This window comes from Rhinolophus hipposideros, assembly GCF_964194185.1.
Source record: "Rhinolophus hipposideros genome assembly, chromosome: 7".
NCBI classification, from domain to species: Eukaryota; Metazoa; Chordata; class Mammalia; order Chiroptera; family Rhinolophidae; genus Rhinolophus; species Rhinolophus hipposideros.
Genome location: NC_138053.1, coordinates 51,154,609 through 51,168,751, shown reverse-complemented (window position 1 = coordinate 51,168,751; position 14,143 = coordinate 51,154,609). Strand labels below are relative to the sequence as shown.

General features: G+C 47.1%; 1 protein-coding gene across 4 annotated transcripts in view; it reads left to right on the top strand.

The window, feature by feature from the left end:
• PDE8B (phosphodiesterase 8B) overlaps window positions 1-14,143 on the top strand; it is a 239,584-nt gene that overhangs the window by 220,867 nt on the left and 4,574 nt on the right. For all 4 annotated transcript variants that reach the window (XM_081053191.1, XM_081053189.1, XM_081053192.1 and 1 more), the window contains 7 exons: window positions 22-186; window positions 2,219-2,264; window positions 2,684-2,819; window positions 3,697-3,895; window positions 8,042-8,259; window positions 9,918-10,038; window positions 13,481-13,648. In XM_081053191.1, the coding sequence (XP_080909317.1) occupies window positions 22-186; window positions 2,219-2,264; window positions 2,684-2,819; window positions 3,697-3,895; window positions 8,042-8,259; window positions 9,918-10,038; window positions 13,481-13,648 (1,053 nt within the window). The remainder of the gene's footprint in view (window positions 1-21; window positions 187-2,218; window positions 2,265-2,683; window positions 2,820-3,696; window positions 3,896-8,041; window positions 8,260-9,917; window positions 10,039-13,480; window positions 13,649-14,143) is intronic.

Below are 14,143 nucleotides of genomic sequence, written 5' to 3'. Positions count from 1 at the left end.
TCTCTTTCTTTACTTCCTTAGGTTATAAATATAATCAACGCAGCCCAAGAAAACAGCCCCGTCACAGTAGCAGAAGCGTTAGACAGAGTTTTAGAAATTTTACGGACCACGGAACTCTACTCCCCTCAGCTGGGAACCAAAGATGAAGACCCTCACACCAGTGATCTCGTCGGAGGCCTGATGACTGTGAGTGACGAGGAAAACCCAGAAATGCAGGGGGGATGACATTAAATGCACTCCAGAGTACATGTGACTTGTAACATATACTGTTACCTGTAGTTGCCGAAATCCCTGTTGTATGGACTAACATCAGTATAACCAGAAGCATCAGAATTTATGTGTGTGGCATTATTCAAGTAATTCTTGCATTTACCTTTCTGCAAAAGCTTTCTGCAGAAGCCTTGTGAAGCTGACTGATCATATCAATGGGAAGCAGTCCTTCAGAATTTGGATTACAGAAAGGAGTTCATAGGCGGCTGATTGAGGGTACAATATGCATGATGGGACCGTTGATTACTTCTTCCCCTTGACCTGGTACAAGATTGGATTGATTGACAGTTCTCAGGCTCTTTATATAAGGAAAGAGTTTGTACTCAGACTACAGAACTAGTTTCCAAAATCTTAGGTGTCAACTATTCTTTAAATACAAGCTTATATGGAAATTTCCTTTATAATCGGATAAAAGGAGAGTGGCGCTGCTCTGGCTTGGTGGGGGAAGGGAGGGCACTCCAACACCATCCTTTGTAACCACCAAGATAGCTTAGTTCGAAGGACTCATACTGTTCTAGTGTGTGTATGTGACCTATTTGGCTATAATCATCCTCTATCAGCAAGTGAAGAAAAAGAAGAAAATTCAGTTCTTCATTTGTGCGCCTTATCAGAGGCTGCAGCTGGAAGAATTCTTTGGGGGAAAAACAAAGTCCAAGAGTCATCTATGAGTTTTATTTTAAAGGTTTTTATCGAGCCCTGCCACCAGATGTTGAGTGTTGAGTGTTGCTGAGTGTTGACTGACTTTCTGGCCCATTCTCCTTGTTCCTATTAAAGGTCTCTTGTGAGACTGTAATTTGAGTGACCTCCTGTCCCTTTCCTGCCCCTGGGCTGGCCCTGGCTGCCCCATCCCAATGCAGTGTAGACTTCAGTTGTAGAGAACACTGGCAGGGGCCTTTCAGGAGGCTGCTGGTTCCTGGAACGAGTAAAGTACCCGCCCTCCTTCCCCCTGCTACCATACCATCTTGGGGTCCCTCTCCAGGTAATGCTGCAGGATTCCACCTATTTTTATAGGGTAGCTTTAGGAAAGAGGAGAAAGAAAGGCAGAGATAAAACAGAGGAGTCCCTGGTGATATCTGCCATAGAGGCAGGACATCTGTGGCCATTGTTGCTTTTATCCACTTGTAAAAAGTAAGCTCTTGGCCTAAAGATCCAAGGTGTGACTTCAGGCGAGCCCTTCATTAGTACTTTAAACCTTAGCACACACTTTCTAGGGATGACAAGCAATTATAAATGACTTTTAACAAAGATCTGCAAAATTAGGTACATGGGTAGAAGATGACGGGAAGGAGCCTGCAATGAAAGAACATCCGGGCCTAGTTCAACAGCCTAGGCAGAAGACTGGGATTCCGCCCAGTCCCTTCAGCTGTCCCTCCAAAGACCTCAAATCCAGAAACTTTTCTTTTGAAGGCTAGTAGCAATGCTCATGTTGCAAAACGGAAAATACAGTTGGAAAAGAATTAAATATTAGACAAAAATTGAACCCCAAATGTTAAGGTTTTGGATTAAGGAATCCCTAAAACGTGGCCCATGGCTGTGGCTCCCTAATATGTAAATCGAGTAACACAGTCCCTGTGAAGGTAAGTGGGGTCCCTTCAAAATCACATGCATCAGAAGCAAGATCACTTCTGTGAGTTCACTAATGTGGCTTCCAAACGCCAGAAGAGAAAGACGGCATTAGAATAGAACCGGCTCGCGGCTCAGGTGTAAGACCTGAATGCAGTCATATACACGTTCTTCTCAATTTCTGTCTCCTAGGACTAATAGCCATGGAAGGGAGACTCTCCTCTGTTTTGTAGTTATTGTTCTGGTTTAATTCTGAGCTTCAGTTTGGAGTTCCAGATTGATTGGGTTGTTCAGGATTCAAATCCCTTTGGCTAATGACAGAAATGTGAAAATAATGATAATAGCGTATAAAGCATGCTTTTAATAGCCTCTTTCTTTATTCTAGGATGGCTTGAGAAGGTTGTCAGGAAATGAGTATGTGTTCACCAAGAGTAAGTTGTCATCTGCCCACTTGTTCCTGCTAATCTGTCTCTGGCCTCTGCCTCCCCAGTGTGGTGATTACTTTGGAAGGGAAGACCTTGGTGTTACTTCCTGTTTGTCTCACGAAAGTTTAAGTATCTTGAAACCAGGTCTCCTAATTAAAATGACTTCTCTGGAGAATAAGAATTCTTAGTCTCAGAATAAGAATTTCAAATCTCTATACCTTTCAACAGACAGTTAAACAGAATTATTTTTCTATGTGGGAGTCTCGAGATTCAGTAATGTCAGAGCAGAACGCTGAAGTGAATCTTCCTACCTTTGGAAGTTCAAGATTTCATTTTTATAGTAGCAGCCATGAAAATGATGACAAATGCGCAGGGGCACAAGATTCCACAATTAACCAGCATCCCCCACCCCATCTGTTTCTCAGACGTGCACCAGAGTCACGGTCACCTTGCAATGCCAGTAACCATCAACGATGTCCCCCCTTGTATTGCTCAGTTACTTGATAATGAGGAGAGTTGGGAGTTCAACATCTTTGAATTGGAAGCCGTTACACATAAAAGGTATGTGGCCTCTCTGGCTCCAACAAGGGAAGATGGATGGCCAAGCTCAAGAGGTTCCCATCTGGAAACCTTGAGGGAGACGTGAGTCCTTGTTGCGAGAGACCTCACAGGTTCTGCCTTTTTTGCCATGCTGGAAGAGTGTTGAAGGAGCAGAGACTGTGGCCCCTGAGTAGGAGTATCAGTGGGTGATATGTGGGGTCAGCCTGGCGATGACCCAGGATGAGGAAATACTGAGCGTCCTTCTCAGACCTACCCAGCTCATTCCTTTGTGCTAGTGAGCCAAGAGTTCTCAGTATCCTCAGCCCCAAATTGTGGAAGCCCCACCTTACCAAAGGAGTTGAGGGGCTATTGACCCATCCTGTATGCAGGGGAGAGATTAGATACCTCAGAAAGTCCTCTTCTAAGTAAGAGAAGGCTGTTAGGCTGTAGGATGTGAATGGTTCTCACCTGTAAATAAGCAACATGACTCTAAACGACAGGATTTTGCTGAGACCATGCAAGCCATTCCTTTTGTCCTTAGGCTCAGTAACTCCCTCGGGGGACACAAAGGAAGCGCAGCGCTTACGTGGAAGTGGAGATGGAGAGGGTTACCAGGGACCTTTCTTGGTTGTGAGAGACACTGAAGGGCATTTGACTTAGAGACAATCGAGAAATCATTTGATTGACCACCATGAGGCACCTAGTTGTAAATAAGTGGCTAGTGAGGAGGAGATGCTCTGGCTCCTTGTAATTGGGGAAGGAGATAGTTTTACTACCCACCCCCGTGCACATGGAATAAGCATCAGAAGAACAATGCCTCCATTCCTAGTGTCATCAAAGAAAGCAGCTTCTGGACCAGTGAGTACAATGAATCAGGGTTTGTTTTCCTGTTTTCCAGGCCCTTGGTTTATCTGGGCTTGAAGGTTTTTTCCCGGTTTGGAGTATGTGAGTTTTTACACTGTTCTGAAACCACTCTCCGGGCCTGGCTCCAGGTGATTGAAGCCAACTACCACTCGTCCAATGCCTACCATAACTCCACCCATGCTGCCGACGTCCTGCATGCCACCGCCTTCTTTCTTGGAAAGGAAAGAGTGAAGGTAGAATCTTGATGTCCTGATCTAGTTACCTGCTAGACTGGAGATTCAAGAACTCAGTCTTAATAAGTATAATTAGGCAGACAGCTATTGTGCAGCCAATGTGAGAGCAGTTTTTGCAACCGAGTTGACTCGTCATATTGGTATTGTAAAGACATGGCCTTTCTCCTAGCCTCCACTTCTCCAAATGTCTAAAATAATGATTTATGCTACTGGAGTTGCTCCTTTACTTACATGCCATGACTACTCTCCAAATAGGAGCCTTTTGTGATACTGGCTGAGAGGACAGAATTTGTTACATCAAATGGTTTTTCGGTTCAGAGGTTAAGTTTTGGAATCAAAATTTGGCGATTGGTGTATTATAATCCAGGTAGTAATGAGCTCTTTAGCATCGTACTGATTTACACACATCTATGTGTTTTGTGTAGGTGTGAATGTGTCTGTCTGTATGCTAATGACTGTCGTGTAATGCTGACAGAGTCCCATGTCCTTTTGTCTTACTTAGAAGTTTATACTGTCATGTTCATGTGCTGCTGTGCAGGGCAGCCCTGTATACACCCCATGACAGCTGGCAAGAGATCCCTGCCTTCCCTCCTTCCCAACTACTATCCATTGCCCAAGGAAGCTTGTAATTCCTTTGCTACAATTAGAAGTGAGGCTTAGACTGTACACACCTCTGGGAGAAGTGCTGTATAGAGATGGACATTCATTTCAGTCAGCTAATGCCTAACTTCAGATCATTTTCTTAGTTTTAAGGCTGTAGGTCCTTAAGGAGAAGCGTGGTCGTGGGATCGGTAGAAAGAGCAGAAATGGCACCAAGGTGGGGAGGGGATTGTTTACTTCCCAGTTTTGCCAAAGACTCATGCTGGTATTCACCTGCATCAGCAAGAAAGCAAAGAGCGTGTTTCCAGAATGCTGCTTTTGAAGATTTTTGTCTCTTACTTTAAGCAAAGGTGGTATCAGCCTGTGTTTCGATAGCAGCTGTCTTTGAGGAGCTCAGACACTTCCAGGTTCCTCCTCCAGGTTCATGGTCCCCCATCTGACACTGCTTGTGCAGTTGTACAACCGAGGTCGCTCACTGCCAACTGAGGGCATTTCCTAGGACATCAACTCCAAAGGGAGCGATAGCTACCGCAGTCTTGAAATTAGAGATGAACCACACGTAAGCAGGACCATCCGAGAAAAAATATAGATTGAATCTTTGAAGAATTAGGGAATGCTCAGTCACCTTATTATCTCCCTCCCCTAAAATAAGGATTTTTGTTTCAGTTGTGAGTTCTGTTCGTGTATTCACGCTATGGTTGACTTTCTCAAATAGCAGCAATAGAACAAGTCTAAGACTAGATAGAATGTCCTTACAATCCAAAAGACACATTCTCCCTCTGGCAGCCCCTGCCAGAGAATCAGAAAATTTAGAGCTGCAAGGATCCTTGGAGAATGGGGCTGGAAGGGGCTCCTGAGCTCAGAGGTTTAGTCGGGAGCCCAGGAGCACTGGTTGGTCCTTGTGAGGCACTTCATGTGGGATTTACTCCTGAAGCCTCTTCTACCAGACCTGCCGCTGATGAAGAGAAGCAAGAAAATGGGTTCTTACCAAATGCCCATGTCAACTGTCACCCCTAATTTCTATGTCACTATGACATGGCTCCACATCCTAAACCCAGCAGTATACGTACATAGGTAACGTGCCCAGAGCTGACTTTCCCCTTCAATTTGTTTCAGACCCTATCCTCTCCCCACTCTTACCAGTTCCCAGGAACCACTGCAAGAGGAGAGGTCAGGCGAGCCAGCATTCTTTGGTTATTCTCCTGGTGTAAGTGACTCTTTACCCTAGATAAGGAACTGTTTGAAAGGCTGACCAGGGCGGAGTCCACTCTGGCCAGCCAGCCTCCATGTGGTCCAAATCTACCCCTGCTGGGTAGAGAAGGAAACATATGCAGAAATGTTTACCCCCCTGAGGTTTGCTGTCTCTCATGTCATAGGTTTAGTAGGAACTTTTCTGCCACAGACAGCCCACTCTCCCTCCCATAGGAAGGGCCAGGTGCTCGCGAGCAGGCCCAGGCCATTTTCCCTGCCTCCCCGTTTCTCGCCAGGCATTGCGTTAGACAGTGCCCACCAAAACTGCAGGCTGCGGCCCATTGTTGATACCTTTGCCAGGTTTCAATCAGTGTACGCTGGGAAAAGGCATGTCTCATCTAACGTTCCTTGTGTTGTCTACTCCAGTCACCTGAACCTGTTTCACTGAAGAATTTAAAATTAAATTGGCCCCAGACTCCACGCCAGATTGAAAATAGTCCCGGAACAGTCGCTGAGGGCCATCGGTCCTGCCTGCACAGGCAGAATCCGTGAGTGGAGCCCAAGGTGGGGCAGCTCTGTGTCCTGACTGCACCTGCAGGTTACCATGGCCGCTCCGGACCAGCAGCAGAATGAGGCAGGCATTCCCTGAGCATCCCAGAGTCAGTCTTTGGGAAGGCCTGAAAGTGTAGCATCAACTGCTGTCCCTGTCAGGAAACCTGCTTGTGTGGACTGGGTCCGAGCCAGGATCGCCCACCAGCTCCAGGTCAGGACCGGAAATGGAAATGGCTCCCTCTGGTAGGGACAGCTTTCAGGAAAGCTTTCAGACTCATGGTTCCTTACCTGTTAGCGTCTGAGAAGCAGTTTGAAGTTTTGCCTCCCAAGGCCTATGAGAGCAACTTGGAAATACCAAAATTGTCCCCACTCCTCCAGCCTCACCTCGCAGGATCACTTTTTTCCTCGTTCACTACCCATCAGTCGCAATGATGCTCTTTAAGTTTCTTGAATAAACCCCTTTTTCGTTTGCCCTCAGGAGCGTCATGTCGGCTGTTCTTTCGGCCTGGACCTCTCTCCCTTGCCGCTCGTTGCCTAGCCAACTCCTGCTTACCCTTCAGGCGTCAGCACAAAAGTCACTTCTTTAGAGAAGCCATCCCTGCCCACCTTCCAAACCTGCATTGTTCAGTGTGGTAGCCATTAGCTACATGTTTCTATTTACGTTTAGCTAAAATGAAGTAAAATGAAAAATCCAGTTCCTCAGTTGCACTGGGCACATTTCCAGTGTCTGGTAAACTATCTGTGACAAGGGGTTACTGTATTGGACAGCACACACATAAACATTTCCATTACCACAGAAAGCTGAATGGTCTGCCCTCAACTAGTTCAGGCCTCATGGGTATACTCTCAAAGCATCTCTACCTTCCTTCTTTCCTCATCTCACAGTAAGTTATTTTGGTTTTGGTTTTTACTAATTTTTGCCTTCCCCAGTAAATGATCAATTCTGTTAGTGCCAGGATGACATCAGTATAATTCATCACAGTAGTTTCAGCATTCTGCAGGACACCTGGGCACCCAGTAAGCATCCAATAAGTGATGACTGGATGAATTAATTCAAAAAGGACAGTGTCTCTTATGTAACAATAACCCATTTGGTAACTTCCCCCTAAAGCTGTGAGCTGAGAAAACATGTGTATCCCTTGATGCTCTAGTTTGTATTCTTTGATTATATAATGAGAGCTTTAGAAAAACAGTTTCCCTATTTGCCTTTGCCACCTGCTAGCCCAGAGCTGAATTTTGTTCTTGATGGTAAGAGCCCCCTTCACCTCGATTTTCCCAGGGAAATTCTTCTCCCCTTGATCCTGTTGTCCTCTTGGTTCCAATCCTTTTACCTTTGTGTGAAGAGTTGTGTTGTATCTGTGCCATTTACTGCCACACTCAAAATCTTTTCAGAAGTAGGTAAAATAAAATGAATAATATTTGTGATCATAGGCTACTTTCTGTTCTGTCAGCTCATGGAAGAGAGTCATGGCTATCCCACATGGCAGGCATTTGAAAAGGGCCATTTGGCGTCTTCCTGCAGAACTGGAGTGAATGTGCTCTGGAGAAAGCACTTAGTATCCATTATAACTGCAGCTCGCATTTCTGTTTCCCTTGAGATAACCCACAGCACAGCAAGGCGATGTGTTGTGTCCTAGGCAGCCTCTCAGCTTCCGGGAAGTGGGAAGCGAGAGCAGGCGCAGGGGGCTGCGGGAACATTCTGAGAATCCCAACTCCCCAAGCCCGCCCCCTCCCGGGATACAGGGATAAGTGAAGGTCTCCTGCGTCAGTGGGTAATGCTCAACCTTGCGTCCCCAACCCCAGGGCAGCCTTGATCAGCTGGATGAGGTGGCAGCACTGATCGCTGCGACTGTCCATGATGTGGATCACCCGGGAAGGACCAACTCTTTCCTGTGCAATGCAGGCAGCGAACTTGCCGTGCTCTACAATGACACCGCCGTCTTGGAGAGTCACCACACAGCCCTGGCCTTCCAGCTGACGGTCAAGGACAGCAAATGCAACATTTTCAAGAATATTGACAGGTTGGTTGTGCTTTGGGCCCTGTGCTCAGGTTTGGGGAGTATAGGCAGGATACTCAGTTGTCCCTAACTTCTCCAAGTACTTAGCTTCCTCTTAGGATTAAGGAGAAGGGGAGATACTAGCTGTCCCATTGTATCAGACAGTAAAATAATAACCTTGCCCTTATCAACTTAGTGGTACTTTTCAGACTGTGTTCATCCTTTTAAATCTCATTTGGTCTTCAGTGAGTTCATGAAAATGTTTATGCACAGCAACTCTGTAAATATTGATTGTATAGTAGATACTTTTACCCTCCTAGGAGGACATCTTGTCTATTGTGTAACTCAAGGAAAATGTGTCCTTCCCTGTGTTGCCCCAGTTCAGTTTTTGGCCACTTAAAACCCTAACTTACAAGGAGACAGTGTCCTAAAGGTTGGGCAGGTTTCCTCCTAGGTGTTGTATGCTCTTCTGGTGAGTGCTGGCCACATGTGAACAGTTAGAAGCAAGTGGTCTTGCCAGCCACACCCTGCAGGCTGGAGAGCAAGCTCCTGGGAGACAGTAGTGCACAGAGAGCACGGAGCTCAGCAGGCCTAACGCCCACTTGTCATCAGGAACCTATCAGTTTGGTGTCCAGAAATCTGAGAAATATGGAGACCAGTTATTCCACCTTCAACTTAAGTTCTATCAGTATCAAGGACTGTTTTTTAAAACTTACACAAAAACAATTCTTTCCAACAACCAATTTTATTCAGTTCCCCATTCTGGCTCTTGAAGTTAGAAAAAGATGGTAAGATCTAGACAGTAATTTGGGGCAGGGTTGTTTTCCATCCATTACAATTTCTATCTAATTGTAATTTAGAGAATTATTCTTCATGGGAAAACATTCTTCCAATGCCATCATTCATCATCGAAAGAAATAATGACAATTCTCTGCCTTGCAGGACATTTAGTCTCATCTAAAACACCCATGGCGACATTCTGTCCATGTTTGGTCCTTGAAATTTGGTCCTCTCCAGAACGTGCATCGCTAATATAAATCCCAGTCTTCTGCAATATTCAAACCCTGGCCCATCTACCTAACCCTATGCTATGTGTGACCAGCTAGGCTACTGAGACAAGAAGGGTTATTGGCAATACAGCCACACCACAATTATTGGGCCAATAAAACATGATAGTATTTTTCATGTGTTAATCCTGTAAACCAAACGTCTAAATAAAGGCAATGGGCTGTTAGAACCCCGGGACGTTTTCTACGCATGGACGGGACCAGATGTCCACTAAGCACTCTCTGTAATAAGACTCGCTATGTCTGCACTGAATGCAGAGGGAGAGCTCATCAGCCTTGCAGGGAAGGAACCTGTCAATTCCTTGCACCTCACTGTTTTGATCTTGCCAACGGAAGGTGGAAAGGAATCGCCTTGTAAAATAAGTGCCCACCATGTGTCAGGTACTTTTTTTGTGTGCTCATAGATCACGCGAGGGTCAGCTATCACTGGGGAAAATGGAATAGTGTCAGTAAGTCCTGGCTCAGTGGGAAGATGAGCAGGTAAACCCGTCTGTGATCTGCACTCCTTGCTTAACTGTGCCACCAGCTTCCTCCTAGGTTGTGGTAAATGGTGGCAGAACGGTTCTAATTTGGGACATGATGTAAACAAGGCTCTTTGTCTCCTGGTTATTTTAGGAACCATTATCGAACCCTGCGCCAGGCTATTATCGACATGGTTTTAGCAACGGAGATGACAAAACACTTTGAACACGTGAACAAATTTGTGAACAGCATCAACAAGCCAATGGCAGCTGAGGTGAGCACAGCCACGCGAGCAGATACACCGGAGTGTATGTCCATTCAGCCTACTCTGGCCTCAAAGCATTTTCTCTCCCCCTTGAATACAAGGTGGTTATTTGCTTGCAGTTGGTAAAGAAGGGCTGAGAGTACTGGCCACTCGTTTGCCTTGGGAAGGAGAACAGACTGACAGTGTGGCACAGCAACTCTGGGCTCCTGGAAAGAAAGGCCCTGAGATAAAGCCAGTGATGACACAGGATGTGGGCCTGTCGTGCGGGGCAGCCGGCGGGGTCTCTGCTCCCGCTCCCCACACAGGAACACAGGACATGGTGAGGCCACAAAGGAACACCCACGGAGCCATAAGTAGGGGAGTCATATCACTATATTCTTGCTGGCGGCATCCGCCTCTCTGCAATCCGCTCTTGCTAGCTCAGCCACCATCTTCTTGCTAGCCCCCATTTTTTTCTGCTAGCGTAGCCACGGCAGTTATATTAGTGGCCAATGGCTCACTGGTTACAGCTGACAGCCAACTAGCTACAGCTTATGACCATCCAGTCACAGTTGATGGCCATTTACTACCCAAGCCAGCACCTTTTTATGTGAGGCCGAGAGCCTGGAAACTGCTTTCTGGGGCTCTGCCCCACACTCCACCCCTACAGGGTCTCGCCTCACAATCTACGCGACAAGCGTCTTCTGCGAGGGGCCCTGTGTGAGGAGCCTGGAGGTGAAAGCAATATCCTGGACACAGCCAGGCTCTCTGGGCACAGCCAGGGTTTCTCAGGGCACCACCAGTACTTCTGGGCACAGCCAGACTTCCTGGGCTCAGCCAGGGCCTCTCAGGGCACTGCCACTCTCTCTGGGCCTCTCAGGGTACCGTGCTGGAACAGCAGCGGCTCACAGTCAAGGTGCTTACTCTCGATGGCGGCCCATCAAGACACAAAAGCAAACATCCGCTGGTTCCACTACATGGTGGTATGTTCCCAAGCAAACAGCCAAGCGGTCCATTAAATCAGGGATGGAAGGCAATTCCCCATAGTCCATAGTCATTCGCCAGGGCTGTCCTGGGGGTGAGGGACCACCTTGACCTCACCCTCATCTCCCAAGGAGGACTCAGCAAGTGTTTACTCCCGGGACAAGTCCCGCATCCAGGCTGTGTCAGCAAGCACTTCCCAGCCCACAGGGCCGCAATGTCCTTCGCTTTCTCCAGCCTCTGCTGGTTGGGGAACCGTCCACGTCTTCCCACCCCTCCACGGGCGTCCAGCTCTCCGGCAGCTGCTTCTCCTGGTCTTCCTCAGACTGAGTGTTCATACGCACAAACTGCTCCACCGCCCTTCGGAGAGCTTTGGCTGGCACCGTATCCTGCCGACTACGCCATGTGTCGTGCTGGGCAGCCTGCGGGGTCTCTTTTCCCGCTCCCCACATAAGAACGCAGGACATGGTGAGGCCAAACAGGAACACTCACGGAGCCATAGGTAGGGGAGTCATATCACTATATTCTTGCTGGCGGCATCCGCCTCTCTGCAATCCGCTCTTGCTAGCTCAGCCACCATCTTCTTGCTAGCCCCCATTTTTTCTGCTAGCGTAGCCACGGCAGTTATATTAGTGGCCAATGGCTCACTGGTTATAGCTGATGGCCATCCAATCACAGTCGATGGCCATTTCCTACCCAAGCCAGCACCTTTCTATGTGAGGCCGAGAACCTGGAAACTGCTTTCCCGGGCTCGGTCCCCACAGGGCCCAAAGCATATCACGGAAGGAACCTGCAGGCAGCAGACTAGCACAGGTGGTTGTATTTCAGGGGATGCAAAGCCCTTTCTAATTCTCTGTTCTTGGAGCTATTAGGAAACCTCAAACTTGGGTCTTTTAAAGAACTATATTCTTGCTGGTTTGCCTTAAAAGCATATCAGTACTAAAGACTATATATAGTCCAATTGGGAGTCACTAGTTGCAAATAAAAGCATAAGTTGTTTCTCTTTAAATCTTGGACCTGCATTAAAGTCCCTACAAATTTGAGTTTGGGGAACATGGACAGAAGATTCACATCTCTTGTTTAAAATGAGGTCAGCTGCCCTCTGAAACCATGAAGTTGTTCATAGCCCTGCAAAGTTAGGAAAGCTTTCTGCTCACTCCTGTTGAGCAGGAGAGGTTGCATGTGCGAATGGATGGTGGATGGTTGTCTTAAAGGTAACTTGACCATCAGTAAGGAGACTGTCTGTAGGCCCCATCACGTGACCAGCCCGGATGGGGGGCAGTGGCCCCCTCACCTGTGTTCTCCATCCCCCAAGGATTCCACAGCATAATGCCAGACCCTCTCCTTCCACAGAGAACTTCAGTGAGCAAGGATCTGAGGATTTAGGAGGGAAAAATTATGCAGAATCGTAGAATTTAGAGTTGGGAAGGTCATCTACCCAAGTAAGCCCTCAACTCTGTGTTGATTTATCATTTTTGCAGTAACTGTAGTAAGGAGTATCCTCCCAATGGTAAGCAATCAAAACAACAACCTTCTGAACATAATTCTGCCCACTGATGATTTAATAAGTAGGTCCAGTCTCAAAACAAACCAAACCAAAGCCCTTAATGCCACGCAGTCTTCCGGCGTGGCAGAGCTCTCAGAGCTAATTGTTTTCACACAATCGATTCGATGGTGTCTTTGAAGGTAGTGAAGAACAATCTTCCGGGCCTTTGTTACATTTATGTAAGCCTACTACTCACAGACTGGGCCCCTTGGCTCAGAACCACCAGCATGCATCACGAGGCATGTACTGATGAACGACCAGCCTTTTTAAACATGGCTGAACGCACGTGCCCCTGCCCTGGCCTGCTTTCTGCTCCTGGTACCCCAAAACTTACGTGGCCCACACTCCCTATCACCCAGTCAGAGGAGAAGCCAGGAAAGCATGGGTGGACACATACCTTAAAAGAAAAAGAAAGGAAGAGGATGTGATTAAGTAGCGATGGGACAGAAAAGTCCTAGGAGAGAGGGAGCTGGTAGGCATAAATAGAAATAAATGCAGAAATCACCGAAGGGTTACGTGTATGTGTTACTTCCCCATCTTTAATGTATTAAAGAAATGGAAAGTTCTACTTTTATTTATTTCCTGATAAAACTGGGAGAAAAGCTCTGTGTCTTTAAGATTACACTTGCCAAATTACACTTGCCAAAAACAAAACAGAAAAACTGCTTGTAGCAGTTACCTCTGGAAAGAGGATGGAAGCGAGGGGGTAGATAGATGAGTGGTGACAGGAACTTTGACCTTTTAAATTCTATTTTTTTTGTATTGCTTGAGCTGTTTTGTTTTGTTTTTAACGAGACTGTATCAGGAAGTAACGCTGAGCTCACCCCTTCGCCGAGTCTCAGGCATGCCTCAGTGCCCAGGTGGCCACCATCTAATGCCCAGTCAGTTAGCCCTTGGGGCCTCCTGCATCATCTTGCGCAAGCCTCACCTGCCAATGTTTTCCAGCTTGAGGGCAGTGAGTACGACTGCAACCCTCTCGGGAAGAACTTTCCTGAAAACCAGATTCTGATCAAGCGCATGATGATTAAGTGTGCTGACGTGGCCAACCCGTGTCGGCCCCTGGACCTGTGCATCGAATGGGCCGGAAGGATCTCTGAGGAGTACTTTGCACAGGTACGTGGCCTCTCCAGGAAAGCTCCCCTTGTCTTCCGGGAATGGCCCCAGGTTACAGAACTTGGGGGATTCTCTCGCTGAGTCACTGTCAATTAGTAAATGACTCCTCCCTGGAAGGAAATGGCTCACACCTGCCTGGAGTAGACTTCTGGCTCCTGCAGGAGACTGGTCACTAACCGCAGCCTCTCGAGGGGGAGGGGAATGAACTGAGCCATTGGAAGTATCTTCATCAAATGTTACATCCTGAACTTACACAAAAACTGGGAAAGCACCCATTTCATTCACTAGGTTATTATCTCCATGGTGCATCATGGGGAACACAGACATGAGTAAGAAACACCCCTGCCCATGGGTAGCACGTAACACAGTAGGGGAGAGATGTGGAAACAGATAGGTCCACACATTGGTAACAAATGAAAATACCTCTGATGGAGGTATATGTGAAGTACTATGAGTTCAGAAAGACTTTTTTTCTAGGTAAAAGAAGGGCTTTGT